We start from the raw sequence: 23,300 nt of genomic DNA on the forward strand, positions 1-23,300 counted from the left end.
AATACTCATATATCCAAATTGACTTTTATTTTTTTCAAAACTTGGAAAGACTATAACGGTAAAACGTAATAAATTTGACCAAGTATAACTTTTTTTGGGGTGCCCATATTTTTTCAAAGTTAACTATACAGAAGATACACAACCAAGTAGAAAAAACACAAAACTTGAAAATAATATTGAAGCAAGATATTATATAGTTTAAATGAACGCATCAATTAGTGATGAAGTCTGACCAAAACTCTTTAGAAGAGAAATTTTGCTAAAAAACTCCAGACTTTAGGAGAAAATAAAATTCAATTCACTTCAATGCATAGAGAGATAATAAAAGAAAAAAAAGAAAAAAAAAAAGTATTTGGGCATAACTGACCTTTGTTACTCCTTATATCAATATCTCCCAAAATATAGCTCATAATCAAAAATGGTTTGTTGCTCAAGAAACTAGACTCAAAGAAATTTAATTTTGCATCTAACTTTACATAAAAAGATTTGTTCTTTAATATTTTATGACCTTGTAATTTTCTTCATTATATAGTTTGACCCTTCTCGACTCCAATACGAATATTTCCTTAAATATATATTAGATTGAGATGAAATTTTCTCCTTCTGAAACTAAATTTTGATACATTTTATCAAAGTATAACTTTTATTTATAAAAAATACTTATTTTTAGATAAAGAATGTGATAGATTTCAAACTTTGTACTCTGGCCAAATTGAGTATTCTTTCGTCTATAGTTAGCAAGACCATTGACCCTTGCGAGATTGATATCTTCCTCTAGGAAATTTAGATTGAAAATTGATTTGATAAGGTAGAAAATTGACTTACAAACATTTATTTTGACATATATATCTCCATATAAAGTCTCGTTCATGATAGCTTAAACGATTCAAAAAGTGAAACTTTCAGCTGTTGGTTGAACCTCTCTTGTAGTCTGACCTTTGCTGTTTCAAATATCAATTTCTGTTTGTAGAAAACTTTGATTGCCAAAAATTATTTTTTCTTTTGAACTAATACTCGAATATATTTCTATCAATATATAACTTTTAATATGAAAAGTTTAATATGGAGATGTGAACTCCAATAAACTAATTGGTACTAGAATAGAAAAGATAGAATACGAACCTAAACTACTAGAGATAATATATCCGAAAAGGATCACATTATTTCTGTGGGTTGACCTAGTCAAATCATGGAACCCGCTTTGATACCATATTGAATTTCTGGAAAAAAGAAATACTTCACTAAGTTGATGAAATTTGAATACATGCGCCTCTATTTAAAATAGAGAAAACAAGTAGAATCTTATTACAATTAAATTACCCTTGTCTCAATTACACCCAAAGTTAAACACTAAAAAATAAGTCTCAAAATAATTGAACAACAAAACATAAATAAAAGACGAACATAACTCAAATACTATTAACTAAGACTCTTCTATAAGACCTCCTTCCATGAGACTCTTCTTAGACTGCATATTAATTCAGACTCAGTGAGACTTCTTATTATGGGAGTCGTATAAGACTCTTCTTTATCTGATCTTAAACATCCTCTATTATAAATAGAGGTTAATTGTACTCAAATTTTATCTAGTCAATGAAGTTTTTTCTTTTTTTCTAGAAATTCAACTTGGTACCGGAGTGGGCTCTGTGAGTTGACTTGGTCAACCACAGAGATAGTGTGATCCTTTTTTTGTCTATCATCTTAGTAGTTTAGGTTCGTATTCTATCTTTTTTTTTCTTTCTTGTCCCAATATCCATTGTTTTCTTGGTGTTCGAACCTCCATATTGAACTTTTCATAATAAAGATTATATATTTATGAAAATATCTTCGAGTCTACTTTTTAAATCAAAAAGTATTTTTGCAATCGGAGATTTCTACATAGAGAAATCGATATTTGAAGTAGCAATGGTCAGACAATAAGAGAGGTTTGAGTAACAATAAAAAAATCTCAACTTTCGAGGAATTTTATGCCATCAAGAATGAGACTTTATATGGAAAATTATATGTCAAAAGATATATCTATAAGTCTACCTATTAAATCATTTCTCACTTTGAGTTTTCTAGAAGGAGATATCAATATTGAAAGAATTAATGGTTAGGCTAGCCAAAGAAGAAAGAGCACTAAGTTCAGGCAGGTTATAGAGTCCAAATTATATTAGATTATTTATCTTAAAATAAGTATATTTTAAGAAGAAAAATTATACATGAATCAAAGGTATCAAATTTTAGTTTTGGAATAAGAAAATTTGATGTCAATATGATCTATATTTAAGGAGATATTTACATTGGAGTTGACAACCATCAAACTACAGTAAGAAGAAAATAAAGAGGTCATAACAGATTCAAGAACAAAGGTTTTTATGTCAAATAAGGTAAAAAATTAAACCTCTTTGACTTTAGTTTCTGACAAAACAAATGGTTTTTTACTCTGATTTATATTGTGGGAGATACTGATATCATAAGTACTAAAGGCTAGTTATGTCGAAAATCACTCATTTTCCCTATTTTATTTCCTATTATCTCTCCATGCATTGGCATGAATTGAGTTTTCTTTTCTCATAGAATCCTAATTTTTTAGTCAAATATCTTTTCTAATAAGAGAGTTTTGCTCAGAATTAATCACTCCACGATGTGCTCGTTCAAGGTATGCAATTTTTTTTTTTACTTCGACGTTGATTTTAAGTTGTGTTTTTATTACTTGTTATGTATCTTATGGATCGTCAACTCCGAAAAATAGTGGCCACCCCCCAAAAAAGTTATACTCGATTGTTGAAGTACTTTGAGTAGTATTATTTGTAATTATGAAAGTGAGTGGTATAAACTGTAATTAGTGGTTAGTTTAAGTGTTATTTCTTATTCTTATGTAATAGGGCATCCATGCCCCACCTATATAAATAAGAAAGAGAGGCGGAGGAGCTCAAACTTGGATTCTCTCTTAACACCTAAAGTTTCTTTGCTTAGCTTGTGCTCATGCTTCTGCTCTCTCTTAATCCCTAAAGTTTTTTTCCTTGTGCTCTTGCCTTCTCTTTCTCATCTTCCCTTTTCTTCTTCCTTCTTCCTTCTTCCTTCTTCTTCTCAAACCAAGTTATCCATGGATTAAAACCTAAAATTCAACATGATATCAGAGCGAATTCTAGGGTTTAAAGTAAAATTAATCAAGTTATGAAAATTTATTGGAAAAGAAACTCAATTCAATCTTCAAGCAACAAAGGGTATTTAGTTAATTTTATATTTTATATTACATTGATGATATCTTTCATATTTTTCTTTTAAAACTGTATTTCTAACTGAGTCGCCCTATAGGACTGTAAAATGACTCGCCCGATCCGACTCGGGATCGGGATATGCTGAGTTGGGTCCGTTCCGGAGTCACAGAAACCTCATTATAAGAAGTGGTGACTGACCACTCGAATTGAAGGCTGAAGCATCAATATGCTTTCCTTGCCTGCTTTCAAATGCCTCTCACGACTCCCCGTCCAACCGAGTTTTTGTGGAAAAAACTCCATCTCGTCGTCTCTAACGAGCTACTGCTGTCAACGCTCCGAGCTGCAAACCTGGTCCGGCCTCCAAACCTGGAGGACTTGTCCTGTCAATGAGAAAAGAAGATGGGGGCCCCACGGCCCTGATAATCTCCCTACCTCCGAGCAAAATCCAGTTGCTTCTATCCCTTCTCTCGCCGAATGGGGAACTCTTGTGCTCTCTACCAGTGACCCCCTTGTGAAATCCAGGTTGTCTCACATTGCTTATTCTCTTTGGCGTCAGGGCAGTTTGCCTGTTGGTGAATCCGTTCCTCCAGAGATCCCTGCTCGGCCATCGAAGCCTGCTCTGGTGAGTTTCATTCTCAGCTTATTGATTAAGTTTGTAAATATTTACATGCAGGTAATTTCTGATTCGAAATTTAAATGAGACGAAAAGGTTTCTTTGACGCATTTCGTCGTGCAAGAGTCCGGCTTTTCTATGTGTGCAGATAAGAGGTGCTTTCGTCCTTTAATGTTTTGGGACATTAATTGGACTTCTTCACTAACTTATAGGTTCCCACGAAAGAAGTACCGGCACCCAAGAACTCAGGTCTGCCACTCAATGCTTATATGCTCCATAATCTAGCTCACGTGGAGCTGAATGCCATCGATCTTGCGTGGGACACAGTAGTGCGCTTTTCTTCCTGCAGAGCGGAGCTTGGAGAGCAATTCTTTTCAGATTTTGTTCATGTAGCTGATGATGAGAGTCGCCACTTCTCCTGGTGTTGTCAGCGACTATCTGAACTTGGCTTCAAGTAAGTACACGTTGGATGCTTAAGAACATTCAGAATGTTGAGTCCAAGTATGTTCTTCCTGGAACAACATTATTTGATTGAAGGAGGATACACGACCCAGATTGGGAGAGTTTACCTTATATTTCCGTTGTCATAGGGAACTAAATACAAGATCACTACTTCTGAATGGTATTATTCTCTCTCTGTGTAAAAAGGTAACTAAAAACGGTTATGAAACTGACTATAATCCCAATTCGCTTTTCAAGAAAGAAAAAATAGTGACAACAGAGAAAAATATACAACTGACATGTGAAAAGTGCTGTTTCTTGTCATAATATGTGACCCATGTCATTTGTGAACTTGCTGATGAAATGAAATGTTCTATTAACCCAAACTGTTCTTTGAATTTTGTGTTCATACTACTTCAGTCTATCATGACTTTATTGTGGATTAATCTTGAACTTGTAATCAAGCCCTACCAAAATATTTATAACGATCTCTCTCCTACCCCCAATACTAATTCATCATGTTCCTAATAATATATAAAGGTGTGACAAGGAGCCTAAAGATACAGAAGTTATGATTTGTGAACAAACAATCTTGTCACTAATGTTTGGACATCTACTTTTTCAAATTTCATCAAAATGGCTTACCTTGGTCTCTGATTGAATGCCCTAAAGAAAAGGCGAAAGGTGATTTATTGAAGGATGTCCGACCAAACAGAGAGCGTCCCACTAGAGATGAGAGAGAAAAGTCTCAAGAAGTAACCATTCGATAGACCTTTCAAATGGACAAGCCAAAGAAGTTAAACACACAGAAGAGAAAAGGGAGGCACTCACTGAAGACCATCCAATCAGTTAACAAACCTTCCAAACCGTCGGTTCCAGAAAAGTTGCATGCGGGAAAATTAGAGAGTTTCACTTTATACTGGATGTGGGTGAATTACACGTATGGCTGAGGTTATTTGTGACATTATGTAGTTATGAATATGATGAATAAAAGAGAGAAGGTTGTCTTTCCAACTTGTCTTCTTCTCCTTAGTTTCATTCTTCTCTGAAAACTTTCTTCTTCTCTTCTTTTTCTCTTCTTTTTCTTCTCACATAAACCTACTTCCTGAAAAGTTAATCTGCTAATGTAATGGAATGTTCTATTAACCCAAACTCTCAGTTGAATTTTGTGCTCATACTTCTCCAGTTTAGCATGACTTTATTGTTGGATTAGTTTTGAACTATCAACCAAGCCCTACCAAAATATTTACAATGACATCTCTGCAAACCCCCAATCCCAATTCACCATGTTCCTTATAATAAATTAGGGGGTGACAGGGAGCCTAAAGATACAAAATTTATGATTTGTGAACAAACAGTTTTGTTACAAAGTTTGGATATCTACCTTTTCAAATTTCATTGAACTGGCTCCCCTTGGTCTCTTATTCTCTAAATTGTCATGTTGCTTTGTTGACATGCAATCTTCATGTTTTCATTTTTGTTTGTTTTGTAATGACTAATTAGAGTACCTCTGTCTATGCATTTTTCTTTTAGCTTCTCGTTGTGTTCTATTCAAGTTTTCTGTTTCAGTTATATAATTCCTGTCAGAAGCAAATACCAATCATAAGTCCAATGAGGTAGCATTCTTTTGACCGTAAGAATTAGTGCACTCTGTTTTGTGTTGGTTACACTGCTGAGTGCCTTTGTTTTTGTTTCCAAACTGTTAGCTATGGTGATATGCCTGCTCATAATTTACTCTGGAGAGAGTGTGAGAGATCATCTGGAAGCGTTGCTGCTCGCTTGGCTGTAATTCCACTGGTGCAGGTAATATATCCTACATGCCTATTACTGGATATGGTGTTGTTTCATTAGTATCAGTCAAGCTAGAAATGTAAAAGGCTTTTTGGTTTTTTAATTCGCAATTTTCCAGGAGGCTAGAGGGCTTGATGCTGGACCCAGACTAGTCCAAAAGTTGATGGGATTTGGAGATCACAGAACATCAAATATCGTTTCTAAGATTGCTGAAGAGGAAGTGGCTCATGTGGCAGTTGGTGTGTACTGGTTTCTGTCTGTCTGTAAGAAAATGGGACGTGTACCTTGCTCCACTTTTAAAGGTAATGTGTTCACCATGTTTTTGTATGAGAACAATTTGCAAATGGTAGTGATTTTTGTGTATGTATTCCCCTTGCCTCAAACTATCCATAGAGTTGCTGAAAGAGTTAAATGTGGAGTTGAAGGGTCCCTTCAACATTTCTGCCCGCGATGAAGCTGGTATTCCTCAGGAATGGTAAGAAACACAGTTAATAGTTTTCTTTCCAGTTCATCACCAGAACTATGAACCTGAGTGTGGTTTTACAGGTATACTGAGTCACCTGCAGGAAAGGAAGATAAAACCAATCTTGCAGAGGTATTACTGGTATGGTTAGATGCAAACTGTCTTTGCCTAAATTTATGCTAATAACTATTACAAAACTTTTTTCCACAGGTTTATGATAGACTTGCTTGCATGATTTCTATGGAGAAAGAGAATTCCAGTTTAAATAGCCCTTCTTAGTAATATTTTATACTGAACCTACCTATTGGAAGAGATTTTCCCTATATGTGAAATTAGAACAAGAGCAGTTCGTGTTGGTTTTACCTGTCCAGAACAGTTCATTTACTTTCTTGAAAATTTTGTACAGTTTACAAAAAAAAAAAACTCTTAGGTTGTATTATGCTTTCGATGCTCTATTTGTCCATCTCAGATGATCTTTGGTTTGTTCATAAATAAACTGCAAACAAGACTTACAGGTTGGAGAATTGGTTGGGAAGTTAATTTAGGCCACCGATCGGTGGCCTGAATTAACAATTTGCAAGATCGAGTTCAAATCAAATTCAATTAATAACAATTCACAATTAACAAACATGTAGTATTGATGATGAGTAACAGAGATGAACACGAATCACTTGGTCGTTTCTCTTCATACCCAGAAAGCAAGCAAAGTTCAAATTAAATAAGTAAGCTATATGTATCATTTATACAGAAAAAAAGAAAATTAGTAATCAATCCAGAGACGATTTCTACATCGACATAAAACTAGTCAACCCCCACATATTCATCTACTTTAAAGGGAAGAAAAATAATCGAAAGAGATAATCCATGGCAAGTCGGAAGCGTTGTGACCCTCCCATCTCAACAAGGGATATTGGACATGAAGAACTCCATAATATGTAAAGGGGCTTTGATCAACTCAAGAGCGAATTCCACGACGAAGGTAAAGCAGATACAGCAAGGACATATGCACATCAACAGTAACCTGCAGAGACGAAAGATCCCAAAACTCAAAACTCAAAACTCAATTAAACAGATCCTTCCATAAGACGACCCAGAAACAGATTAAAAAAGAAGCGGAGAGAAAGGGAAATTTAGAAAACAAAAGAGCAAGCACATACCCGATGATCCAGATGAACAAGCCAATGAAGGAGATAAGGAAAGAAAGAAGAGCAAAGGGTAGACCCAGGAGAAAGCCCAAAGGCCGGAAATCTTCATCGCAGCAGCACATCTTCTTTCTTCTTCCTTGCTACGCTCGCCAGACCAAAATACAGTAGAAAGGTTTCTGGTTCGTTCAGAAGCAATGTTATCTTTACCTCCCGCTTAGAAACCAAGCCAGAAATTATAGGTAAGGGCTCCACAAACACTCCGCGTGGACGAAAAACGATGTTGGAGTGTTATTGCCGCGAAGCTTCCCTTGTTTGTCAAGCAATTATTACTTGAAGTTGAAGATAATATTGTTTTCCTCGAAATTGGTGAAGAAGGCATAACGAGCCCTGCCCAATTCGGGTTTTCTTAACCAATCTTTGACTTTGGTCTTCAGCCGTGGACCAAGAGGCACTCATCTCTCTCTATATATACAAGGGATAAGATGACAAAACTGTCCAACACGGTAATAATTAAATAATTATATTTTAATGTACAAAAAAAAAATGTTCCACAAATAGAATTGTTTCTTTGAAGGAACTGAATTGAGGGAGTTTAGTCTTTCTTATGCAATGATTGATCGAAAAAAAATGCCTAGGTTGTTTGCTTACACTTATGTCTACATACAATGCCTTTCTGATTTTAATTGAAGGCAAACATTAACTTCAAGAAACTTAGGATTCCATGATGTATTAAGAAGTCAGAAGAAGAAGAAAAAGAAGAGTTGTGGAAAGAATGTTTTAGGAGGAGAAGAGGAAGAGTAATGAATTTGGAGAAAAGAAGAAGATTAGGGTAGTGAACTTGTCCAAATCCTCCCCCCTTAAATTGTATTTATATATATCAAAAGTATTAATATTATAAGAATACCCTTTAGTAAGAGTGAATAAGAGGCATAAATCATAAATTAATTACATCAGTGTCATCTTTATGAGATGACTCTTTATTTACCATCATGCCACCACTATGTGGGTTTGTGGGTTTTTCTTTGGTATGTGGACTTGAGCCCATCTTCCTCACAATTGGATGTGTGAGCCTTCCTTGGTCGTGTGGGCTTGGGCCCATCTTCCAACAAATTTATTGAATAAAATTGATTTCAAAGTAAGTGAATAAGTGCTAAATAATGAAACATTCATGTACACTAAGATTTTAAGTGAATTGCTTAGCGTGTTTAGCACACGCAAAGACCAACTCAATGTGGAATGATTTTGGGTATAATTATGCAAGTATATATAGAATTGATTTCAAAGTTCACGAATTTAGCAAAAAATCACTATAGACAAATTCAGATTTTAAAGTAAAGCTTAGTGTGCTAACTATTTTAGAGAAGGCTAATAGAAAGGATTTCTTTCTCCCAAGTCAACTTCTAAAGAGGGTTTCAATGGCTATAGCAATTTGGTTAGCTTCCTTATCAACGTGGTATGTTTTTTGCTTGATATGAGGCAGAGAACCACGACTTAGCTATCCATTCCGAGTTTTCGCAAGCTAGTTTACTAGACTAGTTTGATCTTGCTCTATTTCGAAGCCAGTATAGCATCTGAATTAAGCTACCACCAATTTAGGTGGTTGTTGAATTTAATTTAGTGAATTAACCCAACGAACCGGTGACATGCTATTTTGTTGAGACTCGGACCAGTGATTTGCTTGAGTTAACTCAGACTGGGTCAACTTGGACTAGGCCCACTTTCTCTCTGCCTATGGTATATGGGTTCGGGTCTTGAGTGATCTACCGATTCCTCTCACTACTTGGCTATATTGGTATGATACTTGACTAAATCGCTTGCCTTAGTCTGACTCGTTCCTTGGCTCCAGCCTGATTATTATCTTAGAGTATTGGTAGCTTATTACTCGATTCTAGCTTATAATTATTTGGTGCACAACTTCCTTATTCAAGGATAGATTCGCAACAAATTATTTCATGTGTTCTTATTAAGGAATTTCATTATTTGTTACATGTTATTTGGGCATTGCCCCATATCCATTGTTGCTATTGTGTCTCTTTGACTAAGACATTATTATTGAAGGACTCCTCGATTGCTGACTATTATTGGCATTGATTCATATTATTCCCATTACCCCTTTATTTGACAGTCTTTCTCCTACCGTCCTTTATTTGACTCTCGTTTACCCCTATGGCCAAAATTTTTTGGAGCATTGTTTTGGTTGATCCTTTTTATTTATATGGGTTTTTAGTTATTTGAGACTTTTTATTGGTACTTGTGGGTCTTTTTCCGTTGTCTTATGGATGACAGGTGGTACTAACTTTAGTCATTATTATCACTATATTTGGTCGAAATCCTTTGAGGTGTGTTTCAACTTATATTTTATCACCTATTTCTACCCTTTGAGAGTCGGTTCCTAGTGTTAGGATACCGTGATGGAGGAACTTATTACTATATCTTATTATTTGTTAAAATCACTCTAGAGCAATGCCTATAAACCCACTATCTAAAAAGTATAGGAGTGTGCCCAACATCCAGTTTGAGTCAAGTCTTTTTTCATCCCAGAGGTGTTTTTTGAGTTACCCTTAGAAAGTAAGTAGTCTCTTTGTTGTGCCCTCCACTTGGGCTTCTTTTTCGCCTTTGAAAATTGAGCAGAGTCTATTTTAGACTATGACCGTTTTGATTGGTGTATGGAGCTTTGTCATATGGCTAGTAGTGAATTTTCTTTCCTCACTATTATATTATGCCAGTTGGGTATCTTGGTAAAGAACAAAAAGATCACCAGCTTGAGGGGGAGTGTTGGAAGATATGATGTAATTGAGGTGGATTGCCATTTTATACAGAAAAAAAATAAAATTCTAAACCAGCATATTATCTCTTGGACATTCTCATCCCAAGGACAAGTTGCAGACATCCTCACAAAGTCAATCACTCATAAGTTCTTATCCACTATTTACAGTAAGTTGGGCGTTTATGATGTTCTCTCACCCCCAACTTGAGGGGGAGTAAGAAGATGGGCTTAAGCGCACACAACCAAGGAGAAGGCCCATACGTCCGAGAGAGCTAGCATGATGGTAAATAAGAAGTCATCTCATAAAGATGGCATTGATGTAATTAGTTTATGTTTCTTGTCTTTTCTTCACTCTTCTAGGGTGAATGACATAATTATAATATTATATTTTTATTTATTTTTAAATAAAACTTCAGGGAGAGGGTTTGGACACAAATCCATAACCTTATTCTTCTTTCTGTTTTCTCTCCAATGTGCGTTCTTCCTCTTTCTCCATTAGGTGATCCACAGATTCCTGGAAATCAACACCATGTAGGTTCCAACAATTTTCAACTAGATGGTTGTTGAGTCCACAAAATGTACACTTTCTTTGTTAACCACCAGTGATAGAGGTAGGAGCATTCCCACCTCTACCTCTTCTTCTATTAAGTGTATTTCCACCTCTTCCCTTACCTAAACCAGAACCATTGTTCCTTCTCCCTTGGAAGAACATGTTTGAGTTTTCCACTTATTGTGGTTGACTGTTGGACACTGGAATCTGTAGCATTGTTGCACATACATCATTAAAAGAAGGTTTTGCAAAAGAGTTAAGTACTTGTGACTTGGCAACATCCAAGTAGGGTGATAGATTAGCAAGACATAGAGTTGAGACCAGATCTTCCCTCTACTTTTCCTGTGTGGCAACATCAAGTGCATATTTCCTCATGTCAAGGAGGTAATTTAAAGGTCTTCTCATAAGGATGATACAAGGGTGTAGTTATCTAAGAAGATGCATATCTACTTATGTCTTTTCCTTTTCAAAATTTTTTAGCCCTAAGGGCATTGTAGTCATTGTAAACTTCTTTCCACAACTATAAATAGAGGTTCAAGGCATAGGGTAGATCATTAAGTCTCCTCTCTCCTCTTTCAAATTCATCCTTAAAATTGTCTCCTCTCCCAAGCTCTCTCTCTCTCTCTCCATCTCTTTAGCCAAGTTCTCTCTTCTTTCTCTCCTCCTTTCTTCTCCTCCTCTCCTCTCCTCTTTCACTACCTTGGTTGAGGACCTTGTCATAGGATCCTAAATTCAACAAAGGTATAGTTATGAAGGAATTAAAACTTAAACTATGTGTAATACCTTTCTAACTAGATAAGTTTACTTAGTTAAAAGCATGGTCTTACGACTCTTTCAGTTGACCCATGACTCAGTTGGACAACTTGCATTTAAGTTTGGGCAAGTCAGATAGTGATAGAACTCAAACATTTAGTAATAAAAAACTAAAGAGGGCATGGAGCTGGATTGTAAAAATTATCAAGTAATGGCTATTTCAGTAAGTCCTAGGGGTATGCTAGCCTCTTTGGGTACTTTAGTTAAATCCTAAGTTAGAAAGTCTTAGTTGGATAAGAGTATAATTCTTAAGTGTCCTACTTGATTTTTTTTTTTATAGGACAAGGAGTCCAAGGAGTCTAATATAGTTGATTTTGAAGTTTCCTTGTAGAATAAAGAGTCTTATCAATTTGTAGTCTTAGTAGTCCATAGTCCATAAGAGTCCTAGTTGAAGTGAAGTTTTCTTTTGATGTAATTGCAAAATTATAAATAGAACGATGTGCTTTACGCTTTTTCTTTTTCTTTTTTCTTGATTTATTTCTCTCTTCTCTCTTTTCTCTTTACTCCTCTCCTCTGGGCCCCTTTTTTCTTGTTCTCCTAGCTCTTTGAACATCACATTTCAACATTCGTTTTCACTGGTCTACAAAAGATAGGATATCTTGGAAGAGGCTCTATCAAAGTGGTATCAAAGAAGATGCATTCATATGGACTAAGGAAGCCATCTCCATGTCAAATTATCAAAGGGCACTTTTGTCTCCCCTAGGGTTCATTATATAGGGCATGCTCTTTCCAAAGAAGGGGTGTTAGTTGAGCTTGACAAAATTCAAGCCTTACAAGATTTGCCTCAACCCACTTCTTTGAAACAATCTAAGGCTTCTCGGGGTAATAGGGTACTATAGGAAGTTTGTGAAAAAATATGTTACTATTTCGAGGCCCTTGACTTCTTTATTCACAGAAGTCCCAGAAGCCTTTGAAGAACTCAAGAGTTGAATGTGTACTATACCTGTGATTGTCTTTGCTTAATTTATCTACTTTTTTTTTTTTTATTATCGAGTGTGATGCTTCTAGATCTAGAATTGGGGCTGTTCTAGAAAGGCAACTCATTACTTTAGTTGGCCCTTCAAGAGAAGAATAATTTCTTGATTCACTTCCGAGAAAATAATCTATGCCTTGGTGCATTTTGCTCAAATTTGGAGAGCTTATTAGATTGAAAAATTTACTTTACAAACTAACCATTACTGACACATTATTTGATTGAAAAAAATTTACTTTACCAACTAACCATTACTCAAAATTTTCTTCAATAAAGAATTACCACACCCATGCAGCAATAGCTGTTGGTTAAAATGATGGATACAACGTTAATCACATGCTAAAAGGGGAATGAGAACACTATAGTTGATAGCCTTTTAAAAAAACATGACCATAAGCTACTTGCACTATGTGCTTCACTTGTTCCTTTTTTTATATAAAATATGAAGGCTGCATGTGGCACTAATCTGAAGTTTCCATGAACTATGAATAAAGATTTAGAAAAACCCTAAATCTACCCCCAACTACAAGTCATCTCCATGCTTTTCCTAAAAAATTGGGTAGTGGTTCCTTTTTACAATAAAGAGACAGCGAGTGCAATCTTGAACAAGATGCACAACTCTCCCCCAACTTGCCTTGGGTGTTTCTGTTGAAGACAGATATGGAAGAGTCTTACATGACTCTCACAATAAAAAGTCTTACAGAACTAGAATTATTACGGAAGGAGGTCTCACAGAAGAGTTTCAGTTAAAAGGTGTTTTAGTTATAGTAATCTTCTATTTATGTTCAATTATTTAATTATTCTAGGACTTATCTTTAAGTGTTAAACTTTGGGTATAATTAGAATAAAGATAGTTTAATTGTAATTGGACTCTACTACTTTCCTCTATTATAAATAAGGGCTAATGCTCTCAGATTACAACAAGTTAGTGAAGTTTTTCTCTTTTCAAAAATTTCAACATGATATTAAAGCAGGTCTTGTGAGTTGACTTGGTCAACCCATGGAGATAATGTGATCATTTTATGATCTATCATCTCTAGTAGCTTAAATTTCTATTCTATCTTTTTTTTTTCTCTTTCCAATCCTAGTACCTGTTGTTTTCTTGACATTCTCACCTCCATAATGAGCTTTTAATATAAAAAATTATATACTGATGGAAATATCTGTGAGTCTAATTTCCAATGCAAAAAATAATTTTGGCAATCAGAGCTTTCTACAAAGCGAAATTGATATTTGAAGCTGAAAAGGTCAGACTGCAAGAAAGGCTCAAGTAACAACAAAAAACTTTAAATTTTAAGTCATTTTATGCCATCAAGAACGATATTTATATGGATAAATATATATATATATAAATAAATATCTATAAGTCTATTTTCTTACCTATTCAACCAATTCTCAATCTGAGTTTTCTAGAAGGAGATATCGATCTTGGAAGAGTCAATGGTCATGCTAGCCAAGAAAGAAAGAGTACTCAGTTCGGCTAGCTTACAGAGTCCAAAATCTATCAGATTATTTATCTCAAAAGAATTATATATTTATGAAGATAAGTTATACTTGGATGAAATTATTGAATTCTAGTTTCAGAAGGAGAAAATTTCATGTCAATATGATCTATATTAAAGGAGATATTCGCATTGGAGTCGGCAAGGATCAAGCTACAGAATGAAGAGAATTAAGAGATCATAAAGGATTCAAGAACAAATATTTTTATATCAAATTAAATTTCTTAGAGTCTATTTTCTTTATAAACAAATTGTTTGTGATTCAGAGCTATATTTTGGGATATATTGATATCAAAAATACCAAAGGTCAGTTTTGCTGAAAATATCTATTTTCTTCCTATTGGCTCTCCTATTATCTCTCCAGGCATTGATGTGAATTGAGTTTCATTTTCTCCTAAATTCTAGTTTTCTAGCCAAATTTGTCTTCTAATCAGAGAGTTTTTGTCTAACTTCAATATGAATTTTTTTGCTCACTCTCATGAAATTATCTTGAGGTCATACTTGGTGAAATTTATTTGAGTTATTTTTCTATCGTTACAGTCTCCTTCTCATTATCGAGGTGGTTATTTTTCGTTTATTACATTCCCCACATACCCCTTTATCGGTTACCTTTATCCTATAGTCCTTTTTTTTATTCTTGTATACCCCTTTGGACCAACCTTTTGTGCATAGCTTCAACTGGTTTCTCTTTATATATACATATGGGTGATTTTAGTCCATCGATACTTTTTTTATGAGTACCCTTAAGTGGGTTTTTATCGTCGTCCTTTAAGTGATAGGTGTTATCCTTTTTAATGATTATTATCGCTACTTTTGTTTGAAATCCTATGAGGTTGGTTTCGACCTTTTTGATACATACATCACCCATCTTAGTTTTTGAGAGTTTGTGTCTGATTGAGTTCTTATCCTCGGGATACCTTGATGAAGGAGATAATAAATACATATGTTTTTGTTTCAAGATAGGATTACACCGATACCTTCCAACTTGAGGGGAGAATTAGAAAAAATAAGTATAAGAAAGAGGTATTCTATTCCACATGTTGTGGTAATTTTTATGTGACCAAAATATTCAAGAAAAGGGAAGCACAAAAGATAAAGTTTTTGCATCGATGAAGATTTTTTTTTTCAGCAAAAAAAAAAATTGATGACTAATTATCCTTTTCATTACAAGCTGAAGTTATAAACTCCAACTTGAGGGGGAGTGTTGAGGAGAATATATAGAAGTGTCTTACATGATTCTCACAATAAGAAGTCTTACAGAGTCAGAATTATTATAGGAGGTCTCACAAAAGAGTTTCAATTAAAAAGTGTTTTATATTTATGTCTTCTATTTATTTTCAGTTATTTAATTATGTTAGGACTTATCTTTTAACTTTTAGAATTTAGGTATAATTGGGACAAGGATAGTTTAAATGTAATTGGAATCAACTACTTTACTCTATTATAAATAGAGGCTCATATACTCAAGTTACAACAAGTTAGTGATTTTTTTTTCTTTTTAATAAATTCAACAGTTTCTACCACAGAGTATGAAACTTTTTTTCTTGGACATGACTCAACTAAAATTAAAAATCGTGTATAAGCTTGCAATACATGCCATAGGGCCAAATATTGAATTTCTTTAAGGGATTACAACATTCTAATGGAAAGACCATTATTCTAGTTGTGGTTGATAGATTAAGTCCGCTTTGTGCCATGTGACATCAGTATACTACCGAAACAATTGTTGATATATATATTACACATGTCGCAAAACTCGATGCCACAAACTATAGTCTTGGATAGGGACTCAATTTTTCTAAGCTCCTTTTGGAGACATGTTATTGTTTAATAGGGTAGCACCTTGAAAATGAACACAGCTTACTACCCTCAAATTGATTGCCAAAGAGAGGTGTTGAATAGTTATGTGGAGACATACTTGGAGGGGTTTATCAGTGAGAAACCCAAATCCTATTATGTCATTGCCACCACAAAAGTTTAATAATGTTTTCCCGTTGGCTGTAGGTGGGCAATCGGTTTGAAGTATGCGTAGTCCTTGGTTTTAGAAGGTTTAGCCTCCATTTCTCCAATCATCCATAGAATTTCTGCTCCGTTCCCATTTTACCAATCAGAAGACACTTTTTATATGCACAAATGATAAAAACTCAGAAGCTGCTGTGTCCTCGTATTAACTAAATAAAGAAAAAGTTCCCACACTGGTCCAAAACCACAGCAGCAGAGTCGTCAGCACAGCCCACAGTTATCCGAATACCGCCGATTCTCCATTAGTAGATGCCTATTAAAAGGAGCTACTGAGAGCAAACCCTTACTCCTAAACCTGCAATTCATTTCCTGATCACAAGTCTCACGTTCGATCTTTGGAAAAGAGAAAATTGAGAAAACGAGATGGATACAGGCACAGAGCCAGCAGGCACAATCACGCCGGCGCTTTCTCCGACTAGCGCACCGATCGGTACACTCGGCTGCCACTTGGCTCGGCGTCTCGTGCAGGTGGGTGTGCGGGACGTCTTCTCGGTCCCCGGCGACTTCAATCTCACGCTTCTCGACCATTTCGTCGCCCAGCCGGAGCTCAACCTTGTAGGTTGCTGCAACGAGCTTAATGCTGGGTATGCTGCCGATGGCTATGCACGAGCAAAGGGTGTCGGAGCTTGTGTTGTCACGTTTACCGTTGGTGGACTTAGCGTCATCAACGCCATTGCTGGGGCCTATAGTGAGAACCTCCCTGTTATCTGCATCGTCGGCGGGCCTAATTCTAACGATTATGGTACTGATAGGATCCTCCATCACACAATCGGATTGCCTGATTTTTCGCAAGAGCTTCGCTGCTTCCAAACTGTTACTTGCTTTCAGGTAATTTCACAGATGCAGATGTAGTCGCTATTTGTTCTTTTTCTTTTCTTTTCAAGAGGGTAATTAATTTAAGTGGATCGGAATAGGCCGTAGTGAATAACTTGGATGATGCGCACGAACTGATTGACACTGCTCTATCGACGGCTTTGAAGGAGAGTAAGCCGGTTTATATAAGCATCAGCTGCAATTTACCCGGAATTCCTCATCCAACTTTTAGCCGAGAGCCCGTCCCATTTTTTCTAGCTCCCAGGTCAGTTTTCTTCCTCATTTTACTCTACTTAAATACTGCAGCAGCAGATTGGTTTCAGACGGTTTTGAAGCTCTCTCCAAGTAGCCAAATTCTTGTTTAGATAGTTTGAGTAGCAATTTTATTAGTAGCCTTAGTTTTGACGACATTATTGGAGTCTTAGCTTCTGTAGAAGAATCAGAAGTAAGTAAGAAATTTACCGTGCTTTTCATTGATGAGGAATGAAGTATTTATAGAGTTTGCAACAGAGACCATAGCGATTACAACTCTGCAGATTATAGTTTGAGTTTGAGTCTATCTCGAACTTGTATTTCGATCAACCCTTATCCTTCTCTATCAGCTTCTACACAACTAATTTCTGAGTTTCAGGACAATTGTGACCTAATTTAATTGAAACTTATATACTTGCATTAATCTGACTATATCCATGCATTTTTCTGCAATCATAGAACTGCAAGGGAACTGTGCTATTTATAATTAAGTGATCGTGTATTCACCATGTTTAACATTGAGGGCAGTTTGAGCAATCAAATGGTGCTCGAAGCAGCAGTGGAGGCGGCAGCTGAGTTCTTAAACAAGGCTGTGAAACCAGTGATCGTGGGTGGCCCTAAATTGAGGGTGGCCAAAGCTCAGGAAGCATTTGTTGAGCTTGCCAATGCTTGTGGTTATGCCATAGCCGTCATGCCATCAGGCAAGGGGCTTGTTCCTGAGCATCATCCACACTTTATTGGTACATACTGGGGGGCCGTAAGTACTTCTTTTTGTGGAGAGATTGTGGAATCTGCTGACACGTATATGTTTGTTGGCCCTATCTTCAACGATTATAGTTCGGTGGGTTACTCTCTGTTGATCAAGAAAGAAAAGGCAATAATTGTGCAGCCAAACCGTGTCACGATTGGAAATGGACCTTCCTTTGGGTGGGTTTTCATGGCTGAATTCCTCAGTGCACTTGCCAAGAAGGTGAAGAAGAACACAACTGCTGTAGAGAACTATTGTAGGATTTTTGTCCCTAATGGAGTTCCTCTCAGATATGAAAACAATGAGCCTTTGAGAACCAACATCCTCTTCAAGCACATTCAAGTAAGTCTTCATATTGCCTTTCATAAACTTGTTACCATTTGTTATTAGGTTAGTGTTTCATCGTCATATTCAGTTATCGATTTATCCATTGTTCGTGCTATCTACTTAAGAATTGAACCTGATATGTAGAACATGCTGAACGGGAGCACTGCAGTCATTGCAGAAACAGGAGACTCATGGTTCAATTGTCAAAAGCTACACCTTCCTGAGAATTGCGGGTACTTTGCTACAACCTACTGACAAGAAGAGTTGTTCCTTCTTAAACATTTGATTGCCAAAGTTGCACTTTCTTCAATCATTCTTTACCATTTTCTCTTTGTTTTGGGCACCTAGATTCGAGTTTCAGATGCAATACGGATCTATAGGGTGGTCAGTTGGTGCAACTCTTGGTTATGCACAGGCTGCCAAAGATAAACGAGTAATTGCTTGTATTGGGGACGGGAGCTTTCAGGTTAGAACTGAGTAGTACTTGATAGAGATAAAGATAAAGATCGAAATACAAGTACCAAATAGACTCAAACTCAAAATCTAAAGAGTTGTAATCTCTACAGTCACTATTGTAATTCTGTAAGGCAAATATTATTCTCAGTTCCTAAATTGTATAGTACTCAGCAGTAACTACAGGCTAAGTAAAACATCTCTTTTCTGCTTGAAGATGCATGAACAAAAACATTCTTCATGGGCAGCTACTCCAATTGACTGATACTTTTTCATTTCCTTGTCCAGGTGACTGCACAAGATATATCAACCATGATAAGGACAAAGCAGAGAAGCATCATTTTCCTAATCAACAATGGAGGATACACAATTGAAGTAGAGATTCATGACGGACCCTACAATATTATAAAAAACTGGAATTACACAGCCTTTGTGAATGCCATATGCAATGGTGAAGGCAAATGTTGGGCAACCAAGGTCAGATTTCAGTCTTATGATGACTTGTTTTTTGCTGAAGTATAACCACATTGAACAGTTTTATGAAGCATAATGTATTCAAATCGCAGGTACGGACTGAGGAGGAGCTAATTGATGCTATTGGAGTAGCTACCGGAGCAGAGAAAGACTCGTTGTGTTTCATTGAAGTTATTTTGCACAAGGATGATACAAGCAAAGAGCTTTTGGAGTGGGGATCGAGGGTGTCTGCTGCAAATAGTCGCCCTCCTAATCCTCAGTAGAGATTCTTGATTCAGGTGTCACTGTTTATATGCAGCTATGAAATTTGAGATTGAAGAGGAACCAATTAAATTCTAACTCGCATTGCATGTTCACCTCAAGGCATAACACCTGCACCAAACAGATCTTCTACCAGGATCCTACAAGGAAACGAACTTCATGTCTAATTTTACAATTAATGGAATCTTCTTCATTCCTATTATTTTCGTTGATTTACAGAAACAAGATACATAACGTTATATAAAAAATTCAGAGGGAAGAAAATTGGACAAGGATGACAGATTGTTCTCCAAATATCATGGATTATCCATGAAAGAAGAAAATTGTTCATGTTGGTGCATAGTTGGTGCATAGATATTTTTCATGTCCAATATATCAAGTGAGTTGTAGAAGATTTTTTGTTTGATGAAATGTCGATCCTCCTCAACGTGTTTAGTTTGATCATGTTGGATTGGATTATGAGAAGTATTAATAGCTGTCTTTTTATATATCACAAAACAAGTTTATTTCAACACTAAGAGTAAATTCAATATCGGTTAGCAATCTGTAAGCCAAATAAGTTCACAAACACCTTTAGTTATTCTTCTTATCTCAACTTCAATATTGGATAATAACACTACCTTTGGCTTCTTACTTCTTTATTTGATCATAGTGCTTCTTACAAAGGTTAAATAACTTGACATGGATTTCCTGTAAAAACCATTCCCTAACTTATCTGCATCTTTATAATTGTCAATATTTAGATAATAATTCTTGGAGAACGTAAGTCATTTAAATGGTGAAGAATCCAATTAATAATAATTCACCAAGTAGTGCATAACTTGACTCTCTGTGCTTATAGCATAAACAATATCTGGACGAGTATGGGATAAATAGGTTAGCTTACCATCTTTTTTTATACCTTTATTTATTAGTTGGCACTTGATATGCACATTCTCAAAGTTTGTGATTATGAATAATTAGAGTGTTAGTTGACTTAGAATCTAGTATTTCTACTTCTGATAGAAAATCTAGCACATATCTTCTTGTAGAACGAAATATACCTTGTCTTTATCTTGCTAGTTTGATCTAAAATATATTTGAGTGTTGTGACATTCTTCATTTCAAATTCAGTTGTCAATTGTTTCTGGATTCTAGACATCTCTTCCATATCATCTCTTGTAAAAATCATGTCATCTACATAGATATAGAGTTGTTATATTTCCCAATCGATGTTTCAGAAATAGAGTACGATCTCAATTGTTTTTTTGGGAGTCATATTTTCTCATAGCCAATCTAAATCGACCATACCATGCACAAGATGATTTTTAGCCCAGACAATGCGCATTGTAACTTACACACAACCTTAGTTTCTAAGGATCAGTGTACCTCAGTTGAATATCCATGTAGACCTCCTCCTCAAGATTACCATGAATAAGGGCATTTTTACGTCAAACTAATAAAACTATTAGTCTAAGTTTACTGCAAGAGATAATAACACTTGGATGGTATTTGATTTTGTCATTTGTGAGAAATTCTCTTAATAATCTATGTCATTTGTCTGTGTATATCTTTTTACCATAAGTCAAGCTTTTTATCTTATGATGGATCTGTTTGCCTAGTGTCTAATGAAGAAAACCCATTTGCACCCAATTGTTTTTTTTCCTTTTGCTAACGAAACAAGAGTCAATGTTTTATTCTTCTATAAAGCCTCCATTTCATGTTTTATAGATTGAACCCACTTTTTAATGATTCTTGTATTCCACTGGAAACATGGCATGAGGACAATGAATGTACAAACGCTTTCAGAGGTTCTAACAATTTCTGCATGGGCACATAATTTATGATCAAGTATCATGAACTTCTTTACTTGAGATCTGGGGAGTATCGATTTGGTGGCTCGCCACGATTGTATTTGAAAGGTAAATTATAACGACCAAAAGTATTTGAGTCATTAATAGGAAGTGTAGAAGAAAATTTTACCTTAAGAATATTCTCAGGAGATGAATCTTTAGATACTGACGAGTGAAGGGGTTCATTCTAAGAATCAAAACCCTGAATAATACCAATACCACTTCCTTCTTCACTCATCAAATTATCTTCAAACCTTAGCTACTTCAGCCAAATTTCTTCTTCACCTTGTATCTCCCTTGGAAGGGACGAAGTGGATACAAATGAACGAAAAGATGACTCAGGTTCTAAGAAAGTAACATTCATAGTGACATAGGAGCACTTAGTGGCAGGATTGTAACATCGACATCCCATTTCGTGTGTGCCATACCCAAAAAATACAATGCATCAACGCCTAAATCAAGCTTAATACTCTGATTTTTATGAAATGAATGAAGGCCACACATCCAAAGATTCTAGAGGAATCAACAATTAGTAAGGAAGGAAACATGGTTGTTGATTTTTAGGGCTCCATAGATAACAACCGTATGCAAAGGAGAGATGAAAGAAGAAGAAAAAAGGAGGAAAAGAGGAAGAAGAATATGGTTGTGGACCTCTCCAAACCCTCCCCCTTAAGCTTTATTCATAGATTCCAAAAGTACCAATGTTATAAGTACACCCTTCACCCTAGTAAGAGTGACTAAGATATAAAACTCATAAGCTAATTAATCAATGATACTCCAACTTATTCATATATTCCAACACTCTCTCTTAAGTTGGGAGGTAATGGCAGTGATCCCAACTTGAAACAAATAAAATAGTTGTAATAATAATCTCATCCATCACGGGGACCCAAGGGTAAGTACGAAACCAGATACATACTCTCAAAAGGTAAAAATGTGTAATAAATCATAAGTCAAAACCAACCTTAAAAGATTTCGAACAAAAAATAGTAATAATAATCACTAAAGTGAGTAATGCCTATCATTTACAAGAAGACGATAAAAACTCAAGGGTACATGTAAAAAGTCACAATGGACTTAAAAATACCAATATATATATATAAATGACCAACGAAAGCACCACATAAAAAAGGGGTAAACGAGAGTCAAATAAAGAATCGTAGGAGAAAAACTACTAAATAATAAAAGGGTAATAGGGTATCGAAGGATGATAGGGGGGGTTTGAAGTAATTCAAATTCTTCATTGTATGAACCAATGTCGACAAGAGTCAGCAAATAATGAACCCAAGGCAAACAATAATATCCCAATCAAAGAGACACAATAGCAGTTGTGGTACTAAGCCAATATCCAAATAACACATACCAAATATGTTGTTATATAGTAGCGGATAACCGAAAAATAGTGAAAGTCCTTAAGAGTAAAAAGGACACATGAGATAATTTGCAACGAGTCCGTCCTTGAATAAGGAAATTGTGCACAAAGTAATGAGCTGAAGTACAACTCCATAACTAAACAAGTTCTGAAACTGAGCAGTGTATCTCTCAATCACGCCAGATGATAATTGTTGAACCAAAAATAGCAGAATAATAATCACATCTTCTGCTGTAACAAACCAATGTTTGCTGCCAATATTTCTTCAAGAACAAAAGGAAACCAGGAGTATTCTAAATGTCTGCTACTACAATTTCATCAACATCAGAGATAATCAATAAATCCAAGTTCCTGCAAATTCATCGATTAGATAAAAACAACAAGAGATCACATGCAATTAACGAAGGCTGCTGGAAATAGAACTCAACCCAAACAAGAATCCAATATATCGTGACCTTTAATACATGTACTTCCAATCTGTT

At 35.6% G+C, this 23,300-nt stretch overlaps 3 protein-coding genes across 4 annotated transcripts; 2 read left to right on the plus strand and 1 right to left on the minus strand.

The window, feature by feature from the left end:
- Positions 1 to 3,431: 3,431 nt before the first annotated feature.
- On the plus strand, positions 3,432 to 7,011 carry LOC137960390 (uncharacterized). 2 transcript variants are annotated; one of them, XR_011114153.1, is made up of 7 exons: positions 3,432 to 3,828; positions 4,032 to 4,273; positions 5,967 to 6,063; positions 6,170 to 6,353; positions 6,477 to 6,526; positions 6,598 to 6,646; positions 6,725 to 6,762. XR_011114153.1 is itself a non-coding variant. In XM_068808005.1 (7 exons), the coding sequence occupies exons 1-7, from the start codon at positions 3,433 to 3,435 to the stop codon at positions 6,791 to 6,793; spliced, it is 1,119 nt and encodes a 372-aa protein (XP_068664106.1). In that variant the 5' UTR covers position 3,432; the 3' UTR covers positions 6,794 to 7,011. The 2 variants fall into 2 exon arrangements, 1 of the variants encoding a protein (XP_068664106.1); XM_068808005.1 differs by having other exon boundaries at positions 6,445 to 6,526; positions 6,725 to 7,011.
- A 202-nt stretch (positions 7,012 to 7,213) lies between these two features.
- Positions 7,214 to 7,931, minus strand: LOC137960399 (signaling peptide TAXIMIN 1-like). The gene is made up of 2 exons (XM_068808024.1): positions 7,672 to 7,931; positions 7,214 to 7,535 (listed from the first exon to the last, which is right to left on the minus strand). The coding sequence occupies exons 1-2, from the start codon at positions 7,779 to 7,781 to the stop codon at positions 7,412 to 7,414; spliced, it is 234 nt and encodes a 77-aa protein (XP_068664125.1). The 5' UTR covers positions 7,782 to 7,931; the 3' UTR covers positions 7,214 to 7,411.
- Positions 7,932 to 16,591: 8,660 nt separating this feature from the next.
- On the plus strand, positions 16,592 to 19,977 carry LOC137960408 (pyruvate decarboxylase 1-like). Its single transcript, XM_068808033.1, has 7 exons — positions 16,592 to 17,114; positions 17,201 to 17,364; positions 17,880 to 18,441; positions 18,571 to 18,659; positions 18,775 to 18,892; positions 19,168 to 19,356; positions 19,446 to 19,977. The coding sequence occupies exons 1-7, from the start codon at positions 16,650 to 16,652 to the stop codon at positions 19,614 to 19,616; spliced, it is 1,758 nt and encodes a 585-aa protein (XP_068664134.1). The 5' UTR covers positions 16,592 to 16,649; the 3' UTR covers positions 19,617 to 19,977.
- The last annotated feature ends 3,323 nt before the right edge of the window (positions 19,978 to 23,300 follow it).

This window comes from Aristolochia californica, unplaced genomic scaffold (assembly GCF_029961685.1).
Source record: "Aristolochia californica isolate CCGP_79_NKW_82.1479 unplaced genomic scaffold, dmAriCali1.0.hap1 SCAF_1, whole genome shotgun sequence".
Taxonomy (NCBI): domain Eukaryota; kingdom Viridiplantae; phylum Streptophyta; class Magnoliopsida; order Piperales; family Aristolochiaceae; genus Aristolochia; species Aristolochia californica.